The 22777-nt window shown below is 41.8% G+C and overlaps 1 protein-coding gene across 4 annotated transcripts in view; it reads left to right on the plus strand.

Moving 5' to 3' along the window:
* Window positions 1–22777, plus strand: part of TBC1D12 (TBC1 domain family member 12) — a 117823-nt gene that overhangs the window by 14865 nt on the left and 80181 nt on the right. For 3 of the 4 annotated variants that reach the window (XM_027960563.2, XM_042238636.1, XM_027960564.2), the window contains exon 1: window positions 7334–8386. The exons of the other annotated variant lie outside the window; for it this stretch is intronic. In XM_027960563.2, the coding sequence (XP_027816364.1) occupies window positions 7452–8386 (935 nt within the window). In that variant the 5' untranslated portion in view covers window positions 7334–7451. Of the gene's footprint in view, window positions 1–7333; window positions 8387–22777 lie in introns of those variants that run through there. 4 annotated transcript variants of the gene reach the window in all.

Genomic DNA, 22777 nt, shown 5'->3' on the forward strand with positions numbered 1-22777 from the left:
TGTGTGCATGTGTATTTTTTTAAGTCATTTGAGGGTAAATTACATATATCATGGCCTTTTATCCTAAATACTCCAGAGTATGTTTCCTAAGAATAGAAACTTTTTTCTTATAGAATATAACAATTGTTAATTATAAATGTCAAAATTTTTATATTGACACCTTTATTTAATCCACTACGCTTAAGACAGTTGTGTTGGCTGATTTAATACAGTCCTTCATATAATATTTTCTTTTCCTCTACCTAATACAAAGTCCAATTTGGGGGCAGGTATTACATGTAACTGTCATATTGTTTTAATATTCTTTAATCTCAAACATGTTCATAGCTTTTCTTTGCCTTTTATGATTTTGTCTTTTTTTTTTTAATTTTTGAAGACTAGAGTACCCCCTCCCCCGCCCCCACCCCCATCACCATTACACTTTTTAAAAGAGAATTTTCCTCATTTTGAGTTCATCTGATGGTATTGTGTGATTAGACTGAGGTTGTACATCCTCGGACACATTGTATCCTTCTCAGGGTATCACCTCTAGAGGTGCACAATGTGTGAATAGCCTTTTAAAGGAGCTCTAGCTTAGGGAAGCAGAGTGATAAGGTTGTAGCTACTAAGGCAATATTCCTCAGCCTTGGAGGTAGATTCACTCAAGTGGCTTTTGAAACCAGTGTAAGGGCTCCACCTTCAGAGATATTGACTTAATTCTTCTTGGGTGTGGTCCAGTTATCAGGGTTTAAGAAAAAAAAAAATTCCCTAAATGTTGCTGCTAAAGCCTGGTGGGCTGCAGTCCATGGGGTCGCTAAGAGTAGGACACGACTGAGCGACTTCACGTTCACTTTTTGCTTTCATGCATTGGAGAAGGAAATGGCAACCCACTCCAATGTTCTTGCCTGGAGAATCCCAGGGATGGGGGAGCCTGGTGGGCTGCCATCTATGGGGTCGCACAGAGTTGGACATGACTGAAGTGACTTAGCAGCAGCAGCAGCAATGTGCAGCTAAGTAAGAAACATCACTTAATTGATAGGTGTGGTGATGGTGGTGATTTAACATGATAGAAGATAAACCTGTTTGAATGCTGTTTAGAAATTCAGTATAACAAGAAAAAATTGATGATAAAGAAAGATACAAGGAGTTTTGAGGTCTTTTTTGAGGGCCTTTGTACTCTCCTTGAGTACAATTGTAGCAAAATAATAATAAAAATGGTACCATACTTCACCCTTCAATAATGAAGACTGGGTCACACATAGGATATAACTAATTCTATACTTTGAAAATTTCTGTGAAAGTCACATTTTCCTAGAAATATAAGAATCCAAGTATATCAGTAGTTTTTCATATTTTGTTTTCATGATGTTTAGTCACCCAGTCATGTCCAGTTCTTTGCAACCCCATGGACTACAGCACGCCAGGCCTCCCTGGCCCTCATCATCTCTTGGAGTTTGCCCAAGTTCACATCAACTGCATCAGTGATACCATCCAGCCATCTCTTCCTCTGTCGCCCTCTTCTCCTTCTGCCTTCCATCTTTCCCATAATCAGGGTCTTTTCCAATGAGTTGGCTGTTCGCATCAGGTGACCAAAGTATTGGAGCTTCATATTTTAACTAGGGTAATATTTTATGGCAGAGATTGATAATATCCTTTCTCATCATAATGATTTCACCAGATTTATAGGAATGTTCCAGGATATATTATTTATGCCTAGAGTGGTAGTAATGTAGTAAGTGGTGTCAAAAGTTCTATGTCAAACACTTAATGACCACAAAAAGGATATGCTGCACCTTGAAAGTAGACTTTGTTTTTCTTTGTAACATAGGCTATGGTATTACTTATCTGATAAGACAGAAAATTTTATTGTTGAAAGTGGGAAGTATAACCACTAATCACTAACAAGAATCACTAACATTATTAATTATGCAGTACTGTTATTGTAGACAAAGTTACAAAATATAAACGTGTGTCAATTTTGAAGTCTGCACTGAGAAAACAGAAGGGTTGTATGGGCTATTATGGTTCATAAAAACATTCTTCTATTGACCATGGGGAAGGAAGGAAATGAGCTAAATTAACAACTTGGAGAAACTTGATTTTAAAAATAGTATGATATTCATAGAGGGAGAAGTAGAGTGGTTGCGAGAAAAAAATAAGTTATGGAGGTTTGACAGCAGGAAGAAAATTGCAGAGATAAATTCTCTAGGAGGAGAGGAAAAAAGATGAAAAAAGAAAAGATTGAAATGAAATTCTTTTACCTATCCTCATCTTTACCATTTTACTGTACAACTATACTTATGTATAGATATCTCCTACATTAACTTTTTTATTGAGGTGAAATTCACATAAAATAAAGCCATTTTCAAATGTGCAATTCAGTAGCATTTAGTACATTCACAATGTCGTGCAACCACCACCTTATCTGGTTCCACAACATGTTCATCACCCCCAAAAGAAAACCCTTTATCTGTGACATTCCTGCCCTATTTTTCCCCTGCCCCAGCCATTGACAATCACCAATCTGGTTTCTTTATGAATTTACCTGTTCTGGACAGTTCATATAAATGGAATTACACAACATGTAATCTTTTGTGTCAGGCTTCTTTCACTTAGCTTAATATTTTTTTGATATTCATCTACTTGTAGTATTATCAATACTTAATTCCTTTTTATGGCTGTGTGTATATGTCACATTCTGTTTACCAACTCCTCTACTCATGGACATTTGGGTTGCTTCAATCTTTTGGTTTTCATGAATAGTGCAGCTCTAAACATTCACCTACAAGTTTTTGTTTGAACATCTGTTTTCAATTCTTTGGGGTATATACCTAGGAGTAGAATTGCTTAGTGGTAAAGAATTGCTTAGTGGTATAGAACCTGTCTGCCAATGCAGGAGACATAAGAGACTTGGGTTTGATCCTTGGGTCAGGAAGATCCCCTGGAAGAAGCATGGCAACCCACTCCAGTATTCTTGCCTGGAGAATCCCAATGTACAGAGGAGCCTGGCAGGCTAAAATCCATGGAGTCACAGAGTTGGACATGACTGAGTGACTCAGCACAGCACAGCACAGCACAGTGGGTGTGAGTGCTATCTTTGAGGTTTTGATTTGCATATCTCTAGAGATATGTTCGGAGAAGGCAATGGCACCCCACTCCAGTACTCTTGTCTGGAAAATCCCATGGACGGAGGGGCCTGGTAGGCTGCAGTCCATGGGGTCGCTAGGAGTCGGACACGACTGAGCGACTCCACTTTCACTTTTCACTTTCATGCACTGGAGAAGGAAATGGCAACCCACTCCAGAATTCTTGCCTGGAGAATCCCAGGGATGGAGGAGCCTGGTGGGCTGCCATCTCTGGGGTCGCACAGTTGGACATGACTGAAGTGATTTAGCAGCAGCAGCAGAGATTATGTTGAGCATCATTTTATATGCTTATTAACAGCTATTAGCATATCTTCTTTCAGAGAAATACCTGTTCAACTCCTTAACTCATTTGTAAATTGAGTTGTCTTCTTGTAGTTCAGTTCTTCATATATTCTGGATACTGGCCTTTATCAGATATATGAATTACAAATATTTTCTGTCTTCCTGTAATAACCTTTCCACCTGTATCTTCGAGGTCATTTCTTCTTCTGAAAAATCTTGATAATAAGTGTATTGCTAGGGACTTCCCTTGTAGTCCAGTGGTTAAGACTCCCATGTTTCCACTGCAGGGAGCAAGGATTCAATCCCTGGTCAAGGAACTAAGATCCTGCACTAAGATTTGGACTCTCAGCCAACAAAGGAAAAAAAAAATGTATTGCCAACTATGCCCTTGGCACTTTAGTTAGGACCTTGAGAAATGCTCATTATAAAAGACATGATGTTTCTTAAACTGGATGCTAGACACATGGATGTCCATTTTATTTATGCATTTTATTACTTATATATAGGTTTTATATATATATATATATATATTTTTTTTAAAGGCTTGACAATGCTGCTTTCTCTAACTCTCCATTCTCCTGCTGCTATCCTTTCATTGACATACTTCTAGAATGAGTGGTCTATATTTGCCACTTCCTTTTATCCACAACTAGTGCCTCTCTTTTGGAGAAGGCAATGGCAACCCGCTCCAGTACTCTTGCCTGGAAAATCTCATGGACAGAGGAGCCTGGTAGGCTGCAGTCCATGGGGTCGCGAAGAGTCAGACACAACTGAGCGACTTCACTTTTACTTTTCACTTTTATGCTTTGGAGAAGGAAATGGCAACCCACTTCAGTGTTCTTGCCTGGAGAATCCCAGGGATGGGGGAGCATGGTGGGCTGCTGTCTGTGGGGTTGCACAGAGTCGGACACGACTGAAGCTACTTAGCAGCAGCAGCAGCAGTGCCTCTTTAGTTCCTTGCAATATGATTTCTTCGTCCATCCTTAAATAACGACACCTTTGAGTCTCTACCCCACCCTCATCTTTAGTCTTTCTTCCCAGGTGTTACCGGTGACTCACCTAGTTGAATTATGCAATGCCTCTTCAATCTGCCTCTTTAAACTGAAGCCCTAACCAAAGTTTTAGAACTCTAAATGCTGGATACTTTACTTTCCCAGCTATATTTCCCCTATTAATCAAGTTATTTCCAATCCACATCTATTTTTTCAAACCACATCAGCGTCATTCTCAAGAGTTTTGTAGTAATTGGCTGGTTCCTCCTGTAACAGAGTGCAGTGAGCTCATCTTTTGCACAGCAGCCTCAGATATGCAGATGACACCACCCTTATGGCAGAAAGTGAAGAAGAACTAAAGAGCCTCTTGATGATAGAGGAGAGCGAAAAAGTTGGCTTAAAGCTCAAAATTCAGAAAACTAAGATCATGGCATCCGGTCCCATCACTTCATGGCAAATAGATGGGGAAACAGTGGAAACAGTGGCTGACTTTATTTTTCTGGGCTCCAAGATTGCTGCAGATGATGATTGCAGCCATGAAATTAAAAGACGCTTATTCCTTGGAAGAAAAGTTATGACCAACCTAGACAGTATATTAAAAAGCAGAGATATTACTTTGTCAACAAAGGTCCGTCTAGTCAAGGCTATGGTTTTTCCAGTGGTCATGTATGGATGTGAGAGTTGGACTATAAAAAAAGCTGAGCACTGAAGAATTGATGCTTTTGAACTGTGGTGTTGGAGAAGACTCTTGAGAGTCCCTTGGACTGCAAGGAGATCCAACCAGTCCATCCTAAAGGAGATCAGTCCTGGGTGTTCATTGGAAGGACTGATGTTGGAGCTGAAACTCCAATACTTTGGCCACCTGATGCGAAGAGCTGACTCATCTGAAAAGACCCTGATGCTGGGAAAGATTGAGGGCAAGAGGAGAAGGGGATGACAGAGGATGAGATAGTTGGATGGCATTACCGACTCAATGGACATGGGTTTGGGTGGACTCTGGGAGTTGGTGATGGACAGGGAGGCCTGGCCTGCTGTAGTTCATGGGATTGCCAAGAGTTGGACATGACTGAGCAACTGAAGTGAACTGAACTGAATTGCTGTGTGCCCTTACTCTGCACCCTGTTACCAGGAAATGGGTCCTGCTCAGCCATTGGTCAGTGCGTCAGAGGTCCTCACCCACTGGCAACCAATTGTCAATGAGCAACCCCGATGACCCTGCTCAGACATTGGACAGCTCAGCAGTGGGCCCCACCCACAAGCAACCAACTATTAAGAAGGGACAGTTAGTGAAGGGATTCAGCCAACAATGGTGGTCCTCAGGTGAAGAGTGAGGTAAAAGGTGGATCCTGGCCTTCTGTGTGTGGCCCTCCAGTTCATCTGGCCTTTGGTCAGTGAGAGAGCTTGGGCACCAAGAGAACAGGCTTGGGGCTATGTTTTGTAGGACTTCAGAGCCCTCATCAAGGCCCTCCACCAGCCTTGGCCCAGGCCTTGAGGCAGTGGTGAACCTCTCCCCGAACCTTGTCTCTGGGACCTAATAGTAGCAGTGGTCTGCCTGGGTCACAGTATGTGGGATGTGGTTTCCCGCTTTGGGTGGCCTGAGAATCCTGAGGGCCAGATGAGTTGGGTGCCTGGCTCCCTCAGTGATGACAGTTGGGTCAGGGTCTGGGGAACCTGACCCTGAGGGAACCGCCAGCTGAGCTCTGCTTCCTGTTAGCCAAGACTTGGGCCTTGGAGGTTAAAAGTTGTACCTTGGGACCTTGCCCTTTCTTCTCACGACAAAGAATAACATTCGTTTGGTAGAGGTTTACAGGAACATTGTTACCTACCATGACCTGACTTTAAGAACAAAGGCTCTGACACCAAGAAGTTGCAACTAACCATAACCCCCCCCCCCCCCCCAACCTTTTACTTTTAAAAGCGCTTTGATGAAAGCTTTCAGTAACTTTGGGGTTAAGGTATGAGCCACCCATCTCCTTGCATGGTCCTGTAATAAAACCTTTCTCTGTTCCAAACTCGTGTTTTAGCATTGTTTTGGCCTATGTGTCGGGCACACAGACTTGGTGATGTTAGGTAACACTCCCGCTTCAGTCCTTCTATCTGAACAGTTACCAAATCTTGGGATTTCTACCTTAAATACACTTCATTTCCATTCATTGATTATCACCCCATTTTAATCCATTTTCATGGGGTGCTGGGATTACTTCAACATCCCTCTCTGCCTGACACTACTTCTTCTATCTCCTCAAGTGATAATGGAAATCTTTAAGAGTGATGTGATGAAACGTTGTCCTAGATGGGAAACATAACTTTGGTAATATTGGGAAAGATGAAGTGGAGAGGGAAGCGTGTTCACTTGAGATGAGACCAGCCCTGAATACTGGCAATGGAGTAGTGGATATAAACTAGAGGTGCAGGGACTTACATCTAAATCCTGTATTCTATTCCCATAAATTGTGTTAGTCGCTCATTGGTGTCCAACTCTTTGCGACTCCATGGACTGTAGCCTGACCGTTTCCTCTGTCCATGGAATTCTCCAGGCAAGAATACTGGAGAGGATTGCCATTTCCTTCTCCAGAGAATCTTCCTGACTCAGGGATGGAACCCAGGTCTTCTGTATTGGCAGGAGGATTCTTTACCATCTGAGCCACCAGGGAAACCCGATATAAGTATATCAAGTGAATTTTTTCTAAGGGACCCATACCCGTGCTTCCCTAATGGCCGTCCTCTTCGGAGTGGGCCAACCAGCCTCCACTGTCCAGAGGGCTGATCCCAGATTGCCGGTCGCTGTGTCACGGAGCGGGTCTCTCTAGCTACCGTCTCTATGGTTCGCGGAATCTCCAGGTCGGAGCTTGACCGGTCTGGCTTTTGCGCGTGCGCGAGCCCAGGCGCGTGCCCGCCCTCCTGCAACTGCCTGAATTCTCGGGAGGGAGGGGTGGGTCTGGGAACGTTGCGGCGGTGGCCGCCGCGGCCCCAGCACTCAGGGCTCTTCCCTGGCCAAGCCTGCGCTGGGGAGCTTCCGTTGCCTCCTCCGGCGGCGCTCACCCGGCCCCAGATGGTGGGTCCGGAGGATGCCGGAGGCTGCTCGGCAAGAAACCCCAAGTTGCTCCCTTTGCCGGCGCCCGATTCCGCGGGCCTGGACGGGAAAATGATTCGGGCCACAGGAGGCTTTGGCGGAGGTGTCGGCGCTGTGGAGCCTCCCGAAGAAGAGGAGGAGGAGGAGGAGGAGACGCCGCCGCCTCAGCAGCTCCTTCGGCGTTACCTCGCGGCGGCCGGGGGACAGCTGGAGCCCGGGCTGTGCTACTGTCCGCTCCCCGCCGGCCACTCCTGTGCTCCGCCGCCCTCGGCAGCCCCGCGCTCGGACGCCTGCCAGCCGGACGCCGGCTCCAAGCACCGCGACGCGGAGGCGGCGGATGCTGGCTCGGCGCGACACGGAGGCATGACCAACGGGGACTCGGGCTTTCTGCTGGGCCAGGACTGTCGCGACCTGGCCCGCGCCGGCAGCCGGGAGCCGCGCCACCGCCGCCTCCGTCCGGACGGGCCTGGCGACGAGGGCGCGGACGGCGCGGGCATCCTGTCTGACTGGGCCGCGCCGCTCGAGGACCCACTGCGGAGCTGCTGCCTGGAGGCGGCGGACGCCGAGGAGCCCGAGGGCGCGGGCAGCGGCGCGAGGGACAGTTCGGCCAGTGACAGCAGCGGCAGCGAGGACTTGGAGCGGCTGGGAGCCGGAGCCGGGGGTTCCGAGGAGGGCGCGTCGCCCATCACCTCGGCGGAGAGGACTAGTGGGGGCCCCGGCGCCGAGCCGCGCGTCGGTTTCTCCGACGTTCGCTTGAACTCTCGGAATACGTTCGAGGTGAGCCGCTGCCAAAGCGCCCGCGACCACCTGCCGCCGGCGGGAGCGCCGGTGTCCTTGCCGGCCGCGGAGCAGGGCCCTGCCGGGACCTCGGCTCGGGCTCGACGGAGCGGCGGCTTCGCCGACTTCTTCGCCAGGTACAGCGCAGGCTACGCCGGGGATCGGAGCGGGCTTGGGGCCGGGAGCGGCCGGAGAGCGACGTGAGGGCAGCCTCAGCGTGGCTCTCGCTGGCGTTAGGACTGAGCTTTGGTTTGTCACAGGAGGGGGCAGGAACTAGGTCTGCATTGTGTTGTGCGTCTGGATCGGAGAAGTTGTGAGCGCGGGGAGCCAATCTTGGCGTTTCCCTGCGCTGGACGCTGTACCTGCCATTCACATCTGGTTTCTGTGAATTTAGGCCAGCGTGCTAGTGCCATATCTACAGTTTTGCCTCTACCGGAGAAATAGCCTTCTTCGTCCGTGTGTACTATACTGTTAGGATTTAGGGGCGGGTGGCGGTGCGGGGTGTGTGTGTACAGGCGCGGTTGTGAAAGAGAAAGGGAAGTCATTTTCAGAGCTGTCTCTGCGTGAAGTCTAAACCCATTCAAGTAGTTTGGGAATTATTGAAATTAGAGGTGGTTGAGTTTCATAGCGTTTAACAGCCTGTTTCAGTGGCCTTTATTAAAATACCGTCAGTTTAGTGTTTAAAATTTGATCCAGCCTTTAAAACCAAATTACTATGGCGCTTTATCTAGAAAAACCCCTTTTCCTCACTTTGGCTAGATAGACCTATACTTTTTTCCGGCAACTTCTGTTAATTTTTTATGGTGTCGTATATGTGATTTGACCTGCTAGTCTTGAAGTTAAATTGTGGTGCTGGACATTGCAGGTTTCTCAGTTGGACGTTGATAGGGATAAATACATCGTTAGAAAATACTCATCTTAATGCACCTTAGTAACAAAGCAGCTTCCTGTGAGTCAGATTTTGACACGCTTTTTTTTTTTTTTTTTTTTAAGTCTCTAGACAAATAGGAAAATATTCCCTCTTGGAAAACCCTCCCTTTCAAAGTTCTTTCTCCTTTCTTCTGTGTTTTTGTTCCCTTTTCAGGGATCATGACAAAAAACAGAAATAAAGAAACAAGTAATGAGCCTCAGATTTGAGAGGATTATACAATTAGTGTGCATATTTGTAGACTCACAGAGTTTTCTGATTGAAATTAGTGTTTCTTATTCCTTTTCTACAGCATTAACTGTTTAAATCAAGATTGGGGAAATCCTAATTATGTTTCAGTCATGTGTGTGCTTAGTTGCTCAGTGGTGTCCAACTCTTTGTGACCACAGACTGTAGCCCACCAGGCTCCTTTGTCCATGGGGATTCTCCAGGCAAGAATCCTGGATTGGGTTGCCAGTGCCCTCCTCCAGGGGATCTTCCCAACCCAGGAATCAAACCCAGGTCTCCTGCATTGCAGGCAGAGTGTTTACCAGCTGAGCTACCAGAGAAGCCCTGTTTTACTCATAGGACAACATATATAGTAGTGAAATGTGCATTTGTGCCTCAAATTATGCAAAGATCTGTGCAAAGAGACATACTTAAAGCTAGTCATGGCAATATTTTTAAAGCTCTTAAGGTGTGTGAAGTCTGTAGATATTTCCTTTTTTTGTGTGGAACTTGTGGGTATTTATTGGTCATGCTTTGATGTCAGGTATCAGACAGTTTTAGACTTGAACAGGGCTTTGGAGAGCATAGCTAGTTGACATTCATATGGCTTAGTTTATGTTCATATGATATACTTTTCATGTGTATCAGAGCACTGAGTGTAAAGTCAGTAAACTTAGGTCCCCTGAAGTTAATGTCTCTAAGCTTCATTTTTGAGATGGATGTCATGATTCTAAGCATCATTACTTCCTTCATATAACATTCTTGGAAAAGGACAGAATCAGACGTTAGAACTATTTTTCTGTTAGCGTTTTAGTCAAAACCTTAACTAGATGCTGAACACCTTCAAGGCAAAAACTATGACCTTCATTTCTGAATCTAAAATATCTAGTGTTATAAGAAGAATCCCATTCAGATTGTGTTGAAGTGACAACTTTCATGGACTCTCCCTCTTTTACTGTTCTCTAGGTAGTGTAATTTTGAACAAATCTTCTATTTCCCAAAAAGAATAATCAGAAATTTCTCTTCTCCCTACAACCTAGGAGTGTTTTTCTTCCCATAAACAGTTGTCAGCTAATGGCAGAGCCAGGTTAGAAACCAGGGTTCCTGATTTTGATTCCAGGAATTCAATCATAACTTCTGTTTACCTGTGACTCTTTTCTTTCCCACCTGATTATCTAAATCTTTCCCTTCTCCTTTCCATTTCCTCTCTTTCTCTTAACTGGATCAAAAAATCTATAAGAAGAAATACGTTAAAAGACAAGTTTCATATTTGTTTTAACCTTTTACAGCTAAAGAGAGTGGACCATTTTATGGCTCTGTTTATCTGTTATTACAAAAATTAGTTCAATCAAGGCACATCATTTACAGAAGCCTCACTGAGTAGGGTAGAAATCATGTAGGAGAAAAAAGAGTTTGGTCCAAAACACTTCTCATTATCTCTTTCCTGCTTGCCCTCCCTTCTAGATGAAGTGAGTTCTATTTCAGACTGTTGGGAGCTTGCCTCAGCTGCACTTGGGCATCTATGTTTATAGTGACTTGATTACAGGAGCCCTAGAAGTAACATTCAGAAGAAGGAAATGGCAACCCACTCCAGTATTCTTGCCTAGAGAATCCTGTGGACAGGGAAGCCTGGTGGGCTGCTATCCATGGGGTCGCACGGAGTCAGACAAGACTGAAGTGACTTAGCAGCAGCAGCATGCATTGGAGAAGGAAATGGCAACCCACTCCAGTAGTCTTGCCTGGAGAATCCCAGGGATGGGGAGCCTGGTGGGCTGCCATCTATGGGGTCCCACAGAATTGGCCATGACTGAAGCAACTTAGCAGCAGCAGCAGCAGAAGTACCATTCCCTCCAGTCCTTGGCCTTTTCCTGTCTCTCACAGTTTTGAAGTGCGAGGTGCATACCACTGCTGCCACTCTCACCAACTTAGCAGTGAGAAGGTGAAAGCTGAAAGACAAATCTCTTGTGTTTGTAGGCTAGCCTTTGTTTCTCAAGGGTATGTTTATTATTCTGTTCTGAAAGTGAAGTAACATTAAACCATTTTTATGGGTCCTTTAAGCTAATCCAAGTCTTGTTTTCAAACTAGACTGGTTTGTTTTTTAAGTTATACACTCCTTTTTGTTTTTCTTTTTATGTATGCTCTTAATAGTTGTATTTTAAAAGCCATTTAATACTTTTGAGTATTAATACTCAAATTGAATACTTTTGTTCTGATTGCACTGACAAAGTCACTGTTGTTTAGAAGCATACAAGTATGTATCTGTGTTTCCTGATAGTGTTAATATATATATTTTTTTAATCTGCATGATAAATCACAAGAATTTAGTAACTTAAAAGGGCATGACTAAGGTAGGGAAAAAATACTAAAGATTTTTTTCCTTCTATCTGAAAGATAAACTTTATAGATTCTGGAATTTATATACATCTTTATAGATTGATTTTATAGACTCTGGAACATAGAGATTCATGTAGCTTACCCTGAAACTTCCTAAACGTTGCACAAAATGATTTTTGTGGATCTCTTTTTATTATGGGTAGCTAAATAGGGAAGACTAGCAATGGTAGGCTCATTTAGTGGTTTCTTTTCACATGTTGGGCGTCCCTTGTGGCTCAGCTGGTAAAGAACCCGCCTGCAATGTGGGAGACCTGGGTTCTATCCCTGGCCTGGGAAGATCCGCTGGAGAAGGGAAAGGCTACCTACTCCAGTATTCTGGCCTGGAGAATTCCATGGACTATATAGTCCATGGGGTTGCAGAGTCAGACACGACTGAGTGACTTTCACTTTCATATATAAGCAGTCTCCAATCTCCCCACTATGAAAATTGTTGAGAATATATATTCTTTTTGTTATGACATTGAGAATTTTAAAAATTTGTTATAATTTTTCTTAATTTAAGATTCTCAGAAACAACAAAAGCAACCATATTTTCACTACTACTCAAAATTTAGTTGATGTACACTGCTGCTGCTGCTGCTAAGTCGCATTAGTCGTGTCTGACTCTGTACGACCCCATAGACAGCAGCCCACCAAGCTCCGCTGTCTCTGGGATTCTCCAGGCAAGAACACTGGAGTGGGTTGCCATTTCCTTCTCCAATGCATGAAAGTGAAAAGTGAAAGTGAAGTCGCTCAGTCATGTCTGACTCTTAGCGACCCCATGGACTGCAGCCTACCAGGGCTCCTCTGTCCATGGGATTTTCCAGGCAAGAGTATTGGACTGGGTTGCCATTGCCTTCTCTGTGATGTACACTAGTTGATGAAATAAATCATTATTCACCTGACTGAGCCATCATTGACCTTCGTCAGATAGGGCTCCCTTATTTGTCCCACAGTGTATATTCTTCCCAGTCAACTAAAATAAAAGCCACAGTTTCAGGACCACTTTCTCAAAAACAAATAAACAAACAAACAAATCCCTTCTTTAATGTTTCAGTTAAGAAAAGGTAAAATATCAAACCTCTGATAAGTTTTAAAAGATTTTTACAGCTCCCTAAAGCAAACAGTTCTTTATTACAGGTGTGGTATGATTATCTAAAAGGAGAATTAAGAAATATCTTGCTCTAAACATTAATTTTTTGTTATTACAATACTATAAAAATATTCATCAATGTGCCACTAAGGAAATTTCATTGGACATTACTTTTATATTAATATAATTAAAATGTGTAAAGTTTTAGAAAAACTGAAAAGAATGTATAATTAGTTGCTCTAGAATAAGAATAAGTCTTTTAAGATTTTAGAGTGTTGTGAAGCTACCCATTATAATATTAGATTGGGGAGCTAATGGCTGAAGAGTCTTTGTTTCCTTTTCTTACGTCTAGCCCTTTCCCCTGCTCAGATCCAATAATTTCTTAAAAAAAGCAACCAACTGCAAAACACTAGTTATCTATACCAAACCATTAGAAATCCAACAGTGATTCAAGGAGTTCATAGTTAGAGATGTAATCATCTGAATATAAATTCAGTAGAAAGTATTGGGAAACTCTAATTTTTGTGGGACTTAGTTAATTTTAATCACTCAAACATTATTTCGAAGTGCTAAACTAAACTAACATTTTAACCCTAAGCCCCAGTTAACAAAGCAGACTCTAATATTAACTTGGAATTGGGACTTCCCTGGTGGTCCATTGGTTAAGAATCCAGGCTTCCATGGTAAGACAGAGATTTACTTTTTATTTTATTTTATTTTTTGAGATTTACTTTTTATTTTTTAAGATACTTTTTTAAGAATAGGTTTATGTTTATAGGAAAGTTGCAAAGGTACTATAGAAAGTTCTGGTATATCCCTCGTCTGGTTCTCCTGTTGACATCGTTACATAACTGTGGTACATTTGTCACAACTAAGAATCCATCATTTGTACATTATTACAGTTAAACTTCACGTTTTGTTTGGCATAGAATTATTGACTAAAAGAGCCTTCCCAGGTGGTTCATTGGTAAAGAATCTGCCTGCCAATGCAGGAGACACAGGAGACTCGGGTTCAATCCCTGGGTTGGGAAGATCCACTGGAGAAGGAAGTAGCAACCCGCTCCAGTATTCTTGCTTGGAAGATTCCATGGACAGAGGAGCCTGACTGCCTACAGTCCGTGTGGTCACAGAGAGTCGGGCACAACTGACCACGTGTGCACCACACCTTTATTGTTGGCTGTAAGACTTTTATTTGGGAAACTATTGTGTTTTACTGTAAAATCAGAGCTGTTTAAAGTAGAAGGAATTTTATGAATCACTTTATTCATTCTTTAATACTCTGTGGAAAATCAAGGTTAGCTTCTATTTGCTAGCCATCGCTTAGTAAGATGGTATTAATTTAGTATTGGAAATGAACTAGACATGGTAATGAGTTTAAGTGATCTAAAGCAATGTTTTTTAAAGCTTTTCATTCAGATTATTTGGATTTGACAATCATTACCCATTTGCCTCTGGAAAAAAATGTCAAGTATATTTTAATTTTACATCTTTTGATATTTTTATAAAATTTTTTTAATATGTCTTTCCTTTATAATTTTTTTGAATCCTGAATTATTCCTGTGACCTAAGAAAGGTAGGGTTTATTTTTATTTTATAGCTCTTTTCCCAGAGACAGAGAGTTAATTAAAAAAAAATCAGAACTAGGCATAGGTATGATTCCTGGGGTTTGAAGCTAATACATTGATTTCTGTGAATTATAAGAAGTTTTTGAATGAAAACATAGCTTTTGATGTAGTGAAAATCCTATTATATTGAGAAATAAGAAACTTGACTTTTGTCCTGGGTAGTTTCTTTCTTGTATCATTAAACAATTTATGTGATCTTGGGCAAATCACTAAGTTTCTTCACTTCACTTTCCTCCTCTATGAAATTTAGCGATTCAGAGTACCTTTCAGCTCGAATACACTGTCATGTTGTGTGATTCACTTGCACTCACTGTGTAAATCTCAACTACTTGTTGGCTAAATACTACAAATGTGGATTGAATTGAATTAAAGAGAATGCTTTTTAAAAAACAGCATGTTATTTCATCTGTAAAATGAAAAAGTTGCCAGGGATAGAAATACCCTTCAACTCTAAATTCTACCTTGAACATTTGTTTGATAAAGGCCTAACTCTGCCTGAGAGTAATCATGCTAAACATCAGTGTAAACATCAGTGATCTTTGTTTAGTGTCTCATAAACAGACCATCAGCTCTTTTTTTTTTTTCTTTATCAATTCTAGATTTTTTTTTCTTTATGATTTCTTTGGGGTAGGAAAGAGAGAGAGTAAGATAATAAGTAAATTCTAGTTAATCAGTGAATTGGAGTTTGATACTTTAACTTCCAGACCATGATTTTTTTCTCAAAGTTTGTCAGTGTGCCACTTTGGGGAACTGATAGCTTAGTACAATAGTCCCTAGCCTTGTTATACTGCAAATTAACCTAAAAGCACATTAAAAAAATTAGATGCTTCATAATCCACAACCTTTAAGTGGATTCAGGGGACTTGCCCTTGGCAGGTGGAATCTTTTAAGCAATAGAATGGATATAGAAGTGAAGTAAAGTAAAGCGAAAGTTGCCCAGTCGTGTCTGACTCTTTGCGACCCGATGGACTATACAGTCCATGGAATTCTCCAGGCCAGAATACTGGAGAGGGTAGCCTTTCCCTTCTCCAAGGGATCTTCCCAACCTGGAGATTGAACTCAGGTCTCCTGCATGGCAGATGGTTTCTTTACCAGCTGAGCCACAAGAGAAGCCCTGGATGGTTATAGTGTACTGCTTAAAGATGCTGATTGTGGAGTTAGGCTGCTTGGGTTTGAATTAGCTTGTTGTTTTATAGTCACTACATTGTGTCCGACTCTTTGTGACCCCATGCATTGCAGCACACCAGGCTCCTTTGTCCTCCACCATCTCCCAGAGTTTGTTCAAATTCATGTCCATTTATTCGATGATGCTATCTAACCGTCTCATGACAGCCTACTCCAGTGTTCTTGCCTGGAGAATCCCGTGGACAGAGGAGCCTGGCAGGCTACAGTCCATGGGGTCGCAGAATCTGACATGACTGAAGTGACTGAGCAAAGGCACAGCACATGCCCGTTGAGTCAGTGGTGCTGTCTAACCATCTCATCCTCTGCCTCCCTCTTCTCCTTTTGCCTTCAGTCTTTCCTAGCATCAGGGTCTTTTCCAATGAGTTGGCACTTCCCATCAGGTGGCCAAACTATGAGAGCTTCAGTTTCAGCAGCAGTCCTTCCAATGAGTATTTACGGTTGATTTCCTTTAGGATTGACTGGTTTGATCTCCTTGCAGTCCAAGGAACTTTCGGGAGTCTTCTCTAGCACCGCAGTTCAAAAGTATCAATTCTTGGGCACTCAGCCTTCTTTATGGTCCAACTCTCACATCTGTACATGACTGCTGGAAACACCATTGCTTTGACTATACAGACCTTTGTCAGCAAAGTGATGTCTTTGCTTTTTAATATACTGTATAGGTTTGTCATAGTTTTCCTTATAAGAAACAAGTGTCTTTTAATTTCATGGCTGTAGTCACCATCTGCAGTGATTTTTGGAGCCCAAGAACATAAAATCTGTCACTGATTCAACTTTTTCCCCAAATGTTTGCCAGGAAGTGATGGGACCAGATGCCATGATCTGTTTTTTTAATGTTGAGTTTCAAGCCAGGCTTTTCACTATCCTATTTCACCCTTATCCAGAGGCTCTTTATTTCCTCTTCACTTTCTTCACATTAGAGTGGTATCATCTGCATATATGAAGTTGTTGATATTTCTTCTGGCAATCGTGATTCCAGCTGGTGATTTATTCAGCCCGGCATTTTGTATGATGTACTCTGCATGTAAGTTAAGTAAGCTGGGTGAAAATATACAGCCTTGTCGTACTCCTTTCTCAATTTTGAACCAGTGAGTTGTTCTGCATCTGGTTCTAACTGTTTCTTCTTGACCCACATACCAGTTTCTCAGGAGACAGGTAAGGTGATCTGGTATTCTCATCTCTTTAAGAATTTTCCACAGTTTGTTGTGATCCACACAGGCAAAGGTTTTCTTGTAGTCAGTGAAACAACTAAATGTTTTTCTGAATTCCCTTGCTTTCTCCATGTTGGCAGTTTGATCTCTGGTTCCTGCCTCTTCTAAACAGAGTTTTTACATTTGAAAGTTGTTCAATTACTGCTGAAACCTAGCTTGAAGACCTTTGAGCATAACCCTGCTAGCATGTGAAATGAGCTCAATTGTATGATAGTTTGAACATCTTTGGCATTGGCCTTCTTTGGGATTGGAATGAAAATTAGCTTACTAGCTGTGTACTTACGGATAGGTAACTTGACCTCTCTGGACCTTAGACAACTCATCTGTAAAATGTGGGTCATAACGATAGCTATCTCATGGGATTGTCATGAGCGTTAAATGAGATAATATGGCAAATGCCCTGTATTTATTATGTGATGTATAGTGACAACCCACATCTTATTATTCAGACTACAGGAGAATGCCACAATCCCTTTCCCACTGAAATCACTGGTTTAAAAAAAGGGAGAGCCCGGGATGAATTTTTTGTGTACTCACTAAAGAAGCATTGTACAATTTGTGTAGTGGATTTTATTTTTTTAATTAATTTATTTTAGTTGGAGGCTAATTACTTTACAGTATTGTAGTGGTTTTTGCCATACATTGATATGAATCAGCCATGGGTTTACATGTGTTCCCCATCCTGAACCCCCTTCCCACCTCCCTCCCCATCCCATCCCTCTGGGTCATCCCCGTGCACCAGCCCTGAGCACTCTGTCTCATGCATCGAACCTGGACTGGCGATCTGTTTCATATATGATAGATAATATACATGTTTCAGTGCTGTTCTCTCAGATCTTCCCACCCTCGCCTTCTCCCACAGAGTCCAAAAGACTATTCTGTACATCTGTGTCTCTTTTTTCTGTCTCACATGTAGGGTTATCGTTACCATCTTTCTCAATTCCATATATATGCGTTAGTATACTATATTGGTGTTTTTCTTTCTGGCTTACTTCACTCTGTATAATAGGCTCCAGTTTCGTCCACCTCATTAGAACTGATTTAAATGTATTCTTTTTAATGGCTGAATAATATTCCCATTGTGTATATGTACCTCAGCTTTCTTATCCATTCATCTGCTGACGGACATCTAGGTTGCTTCCATGTCCTGGCTATTATAAACAGTGCTGTGATTAACATTGGGGTACACGTGTCTCTTTCAATTCTGGTTTCCTCGGTGTGTATGCCCAGCAGTGGGATTGCTGGGTCATATGGCAGTTCTATTTCCAGTTTTTTAAGGAATCTCCATGTGTGGTAGATTTTAAAACAGTTTGTATTTGGGATTGGATGGGTGTTAAAATGGGCTCTGGTGTAATGATACAGCATTTCTAGAAGTCTCGAAGCTTTGCCTAAAAAGCAAGTCTGAGAAGGAACTGAAAGGAGAGAATTTTGAGAAAGATTAAAATATTTGTATCTTTTGTTGTTTTAAGGACCTTATATAGACAGGGAAAGACACTTTTTAAGTTTAAATTCATGAGCCGTTTAACTTGGCTTATTCATATATTTTATACTTAGTATGTTGTGGTAGGAAAGTTATGGGGAAATGTGGAAACATTGGCAGATTTTGAAGTGATACATTTGTTACCCATCTCCAAATGTATTATTCAGAAAGGGAAAGCCAAACCTTTTTGAGGTGACTTATTCCTATTCCTAGGAACCCTATTGACTACATTAAAAGTTGTACCCAGGGAGTTCTGACTGCTTGTTACTTAGACCCTACTACAGTAGTTATTAAACATTAGTGTTTAAAACTGGGCTTTCCAGGTGTCTCCAGTGGTAAAGAACCTGCCTGCCAGTGCAGGAGACATCAGATACCCAGGTTTGATCTCTCGGTCAGGAAGATCCCCTAGAGGAGGCATGGCAGTCCACTCCAGTATTCTTGCCTGAAGAATCCCATGGACAGAGAGATCTGGTGGGCTGTTGTCTATAGCGTCACAGAGTTGGACGCAACTGAAGTGACTTAACAGTAGCAGCAGCAGCAGTGTTTAAAATTACCTGTGGTGGGGGATGGGGTGGGATGTGAAGAATGCAAATTCCTTGAGCACTCTTTTTGATTCTGTAGATCTTGGGTGGGGTCCAGTAGGAATCCAAATGTTTAACAGAATTTTTCAAGTGATTGTGATGAAAGTGGTTACCACATTGTAATTCGTGAAATACAGTTGACTGTTTTCAAACAGGAGTTTGAACTACCCAGGTCCACTTACATGTGGATTTTTTTCAATAATAAATACTACAGTCCTACACCATCCTCTGTTGATTTAATTCCTGGGTGCAGAGGAGAAGGGGATGACAGAGGATGAGATGGTTGGATGGCATCACCGACTTGATGGACATGCGTTTAAGCAAGCTTCGGGAGTTGGTGATAGACAGGGAAGCCTGGCGTGCTGCAGTCCATGGGGTCGCAAAGAGTCCAACATGACTGAGCAACTAAACTGAACTGAACTACAGATAAGAAGGGTGGACTGTGAGATTATACTGGGATTTTTGACTATGTTAGGTCCCCCTAGTCCTCGAGTTGTTCAGGTGTCAGCTGAAATTATTGATAGGCAGACCTCTCTAGGTAGTAACTAAAAGAAGGTACAACATACCTTTAAAGCTTAGATTGCTTTATTGACTTAAAATTGGGTCATATTGAGGTATTATGTAATTGATGAGTATAAATAGAGATATAGGAGAGAACAGATATAAGTACAAATATAGAAGTATTTTACTAACTTTCACTAGATTGAGAAGCTATCTCTGCATAATTAAAATCCTGTTTTCCTTTTTATTAGTGGGAAAGTTCTTTTACTTTCATTTTATGTGGTTTTAGATAGCCATACTTAAATGTTCTGTGAAACACTTTAACTCAAAAACTTTACTCAGGTCTCTTTAACATGGAGTCAGAACTTTACTTCTTATTTATAGTTTATCAAAAAGGGCATTAATTTCCTTTCCTTCTGCTGAGTAGTTGTAATTCTTTTCCATGCCTTTAAGAAAAAATTCTGCATGTTGCACGTGGCTTATTCCCCTCCAGAATTTGCTGCTTCAGCCTTTCTTGCACTTCTTATTTCTGTAGCCAAAACAAGAAAGAGAGGGAAACCCATGTGACTGTCTGGCTTTTCAGCAGGCTCTTTCCTGCGATTAAGAGAAGTTTACCTAGGAAATCAAACCACAAGCTACATTCCTACTTAGGGCTAGTTTAAGAGTTAACTTGGTAATGTGTTTAATTTTTAATTTACCTTTGAATTTGCTTTTCAGTTTCTTTTTAATTTAAATTTGATTTTCGGTTTCATTTCTTGGTTAGAAAAAGTACTTCCTTCTGTCTCTCTAACCTCACACAGATGAAAACATTTTAAGTTTTGAAATGAACATGATAGTTTTGAAATCAAATTCTGTGCTGTGTTCTCATATTTTCCCCAATACTGTAATATACAACTACATTATTTAGAATTTCCAAATGTGGTTTTCATCTAGACTGTAGTCATTTTCTAGTCAAGTAGGCAAAATGCTTTTCTTTTGCTGTCCCAGGAAAAAGTTCTTCAAAGACCACAACACTGTATTGGTGTTTGTTGTTGTTGTTAGAAAAACATAAAATACTCATTTACCTCCTTTCTGAAAACAGCACAGGGAGTACAGAATACACTAACGATAAATCCTTTGTTTTTACACATTCCACTTCAGGTAAGTAAGAAAGGAGACAAAATTGGGAAGGTGTGGGGGTTTCATTAGAGACAAGAGAAACTGTTAGAGAATGAATTTGAAGAGGTTTGTGCAGAAAAAGTTGCTGAAGAGAATAAGTATTAGCTGGAAGTTAGCTCTGTACTTTGGTCTGTGGGCTTCAGAGTATTACCACAGGTTATTTACACATTTATTTTTCTATTCTGCTTATATCAATGCCCCTGGATGCTTCTGACAACTTCTTAAAGATGGTTGCTGTGCCTCTTCCGCTTAACTTCCCTAATATCCCCATCCTGGGGCTTCCCAGGTGGCTCAGTGGTAAAGAATCCACCTGCCGATGCAGGAGCCACAGGAAATGCAGGTTCAGACCCTGCATTGGCCACCAGAGGAAACTGCAATTCACTCCAGTGTTCTTACCTAAAATTCCATCAACAGAGGAGCCTGGTGGGTTGCAATCCATAGGGCCACAGTCAGACACAACTGAACAACTAAGAACCTTCATGGCTTCTTAACAGGTTATGTCTTGGAAAAGAAATATTTTTTAATGACAGATTTTATCAGTTCAGTTCAGTTCAGTTCAGTCGCTCAGTCGTGTCCAACTCTTTGCAACCCCATGGACTGCAGCACGCCAGATCTCCCAGTCCATCACCAACTCCTGGAGTTCACTCAAACTCATATCCATTGAGTCAGTGATGCCATCCAACCTTCTCATCCTCTGTCGCCCCCTTCTCCTCCCGTCTTCCATCTTTCCCAGCATCAGGGTCTTTTCAAATGAGTCAGCTCTTTGCATGAGGTGGCCAAAGTTTTGGAGTTTCAGCTTCAGCATCAGTCCTTCCAATGAATATTCAGGAATGATTTCATTTAGGATGGACTGGTTGGATCTCCTTGTAGTCCAAGGGACTCTCAAGAGTCTTCTCCAACACCACAGTTCAAAAGCACTAATTCTTTGGCATTCAGCTTTCTTTCTAGTCCAACTCTCACATCCATACATGACTACTGGAAAAAGCATAGCCTTGACTAGGCAGACCTTTGTTGGTAAAGTAATGTCTCTGCTTTTTAATATGCTATCTAGGTTGGTCATAGCTTTTCTTCCAAGGAGTAAGCGTCTTTTATTTTATTTATTTATTTTAGCATCTTTTAATTTCATGGCTGCAATCACCATCTACAGTGATTTTGGAGCCCCCCAAAATAAAGTCTGCCACTGTTTCCACTGTTTCCCCTTCTATTTGCCATGAAGTGTTGGGACCAGATGCCATGATCTTGGTTTTCTGAATGTTGAACTTTAAGCCAACTTTTTCACTCTCCTCTTTCAGTTTCGTCAAGAGGCTCTTTAGTTCCTCTTCACTTTCTGCCATAAGGGTGGTGGCATCTGCATATCTGAGGTTATTGATGTTTCTCCCGGCAATCTTGATTCCAGCTTGTGCTTCTTCCAGCCCAGTGTTTCTCATGATGTACTCTGCATATAAGTTAAATAAGCAGGGTGACAATATAGAGCCTTGACGGACTCCTTTTCCTGTTTGGAACCAGTCTGTTGTTCCATGTCCAGTTCTAACTGTTGCTTCCTGATCTGCATACAGGTTTCTCAGGAGGCAGGTCAGGTGGTCTGGTATTCCCATCTCTCTCAGAATTTTCCACAGTTTATTGTGATGCACACAGTCAAAGGCTTTGGCATAGTCAATAAAGCAGAAATAGATGTTTTTCTGAAACTTTCTTGCTTTTTCGATGATCCAACAGATGTTGGCAATTTGATCTCTGGTTCCTCTGCCTTTTTGAAAACCTATATATAAGGTTTAATTTAGACTTTAAAAGTTTAGGTTGTGAGTATGATAGATTCATATATTAAAAATTACATATATCAAAGTATAAGATAAATGCAATATACAGTTTTACACAATGTATTCTTGAGCTCCAGTGCTAAAAGGTAAGTTTCTCCTACAAGGACCACGGTAAAATTCGCAAACAATTTTAATCTGTTACCCATAAGAAAGTTATTCATTATCAGGAAGATATATTGTGTATAAATTTAAGTTTTGAAGTAAGTTATTGAAGTTTTAAATCATTAAAAGTCTTAATTGACCAAGTAGTTTCTGTGTTGTGAAGAGTGATAAAATTTGAGTTGCTTTTTTGGTTACATAGCTCTTTACACTCCTTACCTCACCCATGTTGAACTGACTTTTTAACTTTATCAAGAGTTAAAGAGCTTGGGTGTT

This window comes from Ovis aries, chromosome 22 (genome assembly GCF_016772045.2).
Source record: "Ovis aries strain OAR_USU_Benz2616 breed Rambouillet chromosome 22, ARS-UI_Ramb_v3.0, whole genome shotgun sequence".
NCBI lineage: Eukaryota > Metazoa > Chordata > Mammalia > Artiodactyla > Bovidae > Ovis > Ovis aries.